Consider the following 696-nt stretch of genomic DNA (forward strand, 5'->3'; position numbering starts at 1 on the left):
GCCGGGGTGGGGAAGGGCTAACCCAACCCCTTGCAACGGCTGCCGTTGGCCGGGTCTCGGAGCAAAGGGCATTGCCCCTCGCAGGGCACACTCACCACGTTCACACTCAGAAAGCTCTGGAAAGCCGGCAATCCCGCCCCAACTTGGATGGTGAGGAAGAGCTTCAGGGCTGCCTTGCCTTCCTCCAGCACCACGCGAGGGGAGCTCCGGAACACGGCTTGCAGCAGCACCGGGGAGTCCTCCTGGAAGAGGGAGCCCATCTGCCGAGGGAGGGGGGTTATTTTGGGGCACGGCAGCTGTGCCCTGTGCCCCGGGGTGGTGGGAAGGCAGCCAGGGGGCACTGCCCGAGCTGGGGCTGTGCCCCTCAGAGCGGTGGTAATGGCAACAAACCTGCGTAATGTTCTGTGCCATGGTGGCGGTGGTCAGCGAGGTCTGAAAGACAAAGCACAGCTTTTGATCCAACTGACGGCTGCTGGGGCTGCTGCTCGGGGGCTCGTGTCCAGCACGGCCGGGTGGACCCCGCGGTAAGTGCTGTGCTGGGTCAGACACACGCTGGAGGCTTCCTGCACGCCAGCACGTGCCAGGAGCAGCGTTCTGGTTGCTCTTCATGGCCAGCTCTCCAGGCGTCATTAGACCAGCAAGACTTTGGGGAGCCTGGAGTGAGCGGCTGCGGCTGGCCACCGCACTCGGCGGCAC

At 64.9% G+C, this 696-nt stretch overlaps 1 protein-coding gene across 1 annotated transcript in view; it reads right to left on the bottom strand.

Moving 5' to 3' along the window:
- The window catches only part of LOC104491419 (protein TENP-like), a 5,240-nt gene that overhangs the window by 1,761 nt on the left and 2,783 nt on the right, over nt 1-696 (bottom strand). Inside the window, exons 9-10 of the mRNA XM_010133844.1 lie at nt 391-432; nt 96-260 (exon numbers count right to left, since the gene is read on the bottom strand). Coding sequence (XP_010132146.1) covers nt 96-260; nt 391-432 — 207 coding nt within the window. The remainder of the gene's footprint in view (nt 1-95; nt 261-390; nt 433-696) is intronic.

The sequence above is a fragment of the Buceros rhinoceros genome, unplaced genomic scaffold, assembly GCF_000710305.1.
Source record: "Buceros rhinoceros silvestris isolate BGI_N320 unplaced genomic scaffold, ASM71030v1 scaffold22773, whole genome shotgun sequence".
Classification (NCBI taxonomy): Eukaryota; Metazoa; Chordata; class Aves; order Bucerotiformes; family Bucerotidae; genus Buceros; species Buceros rhinoceros.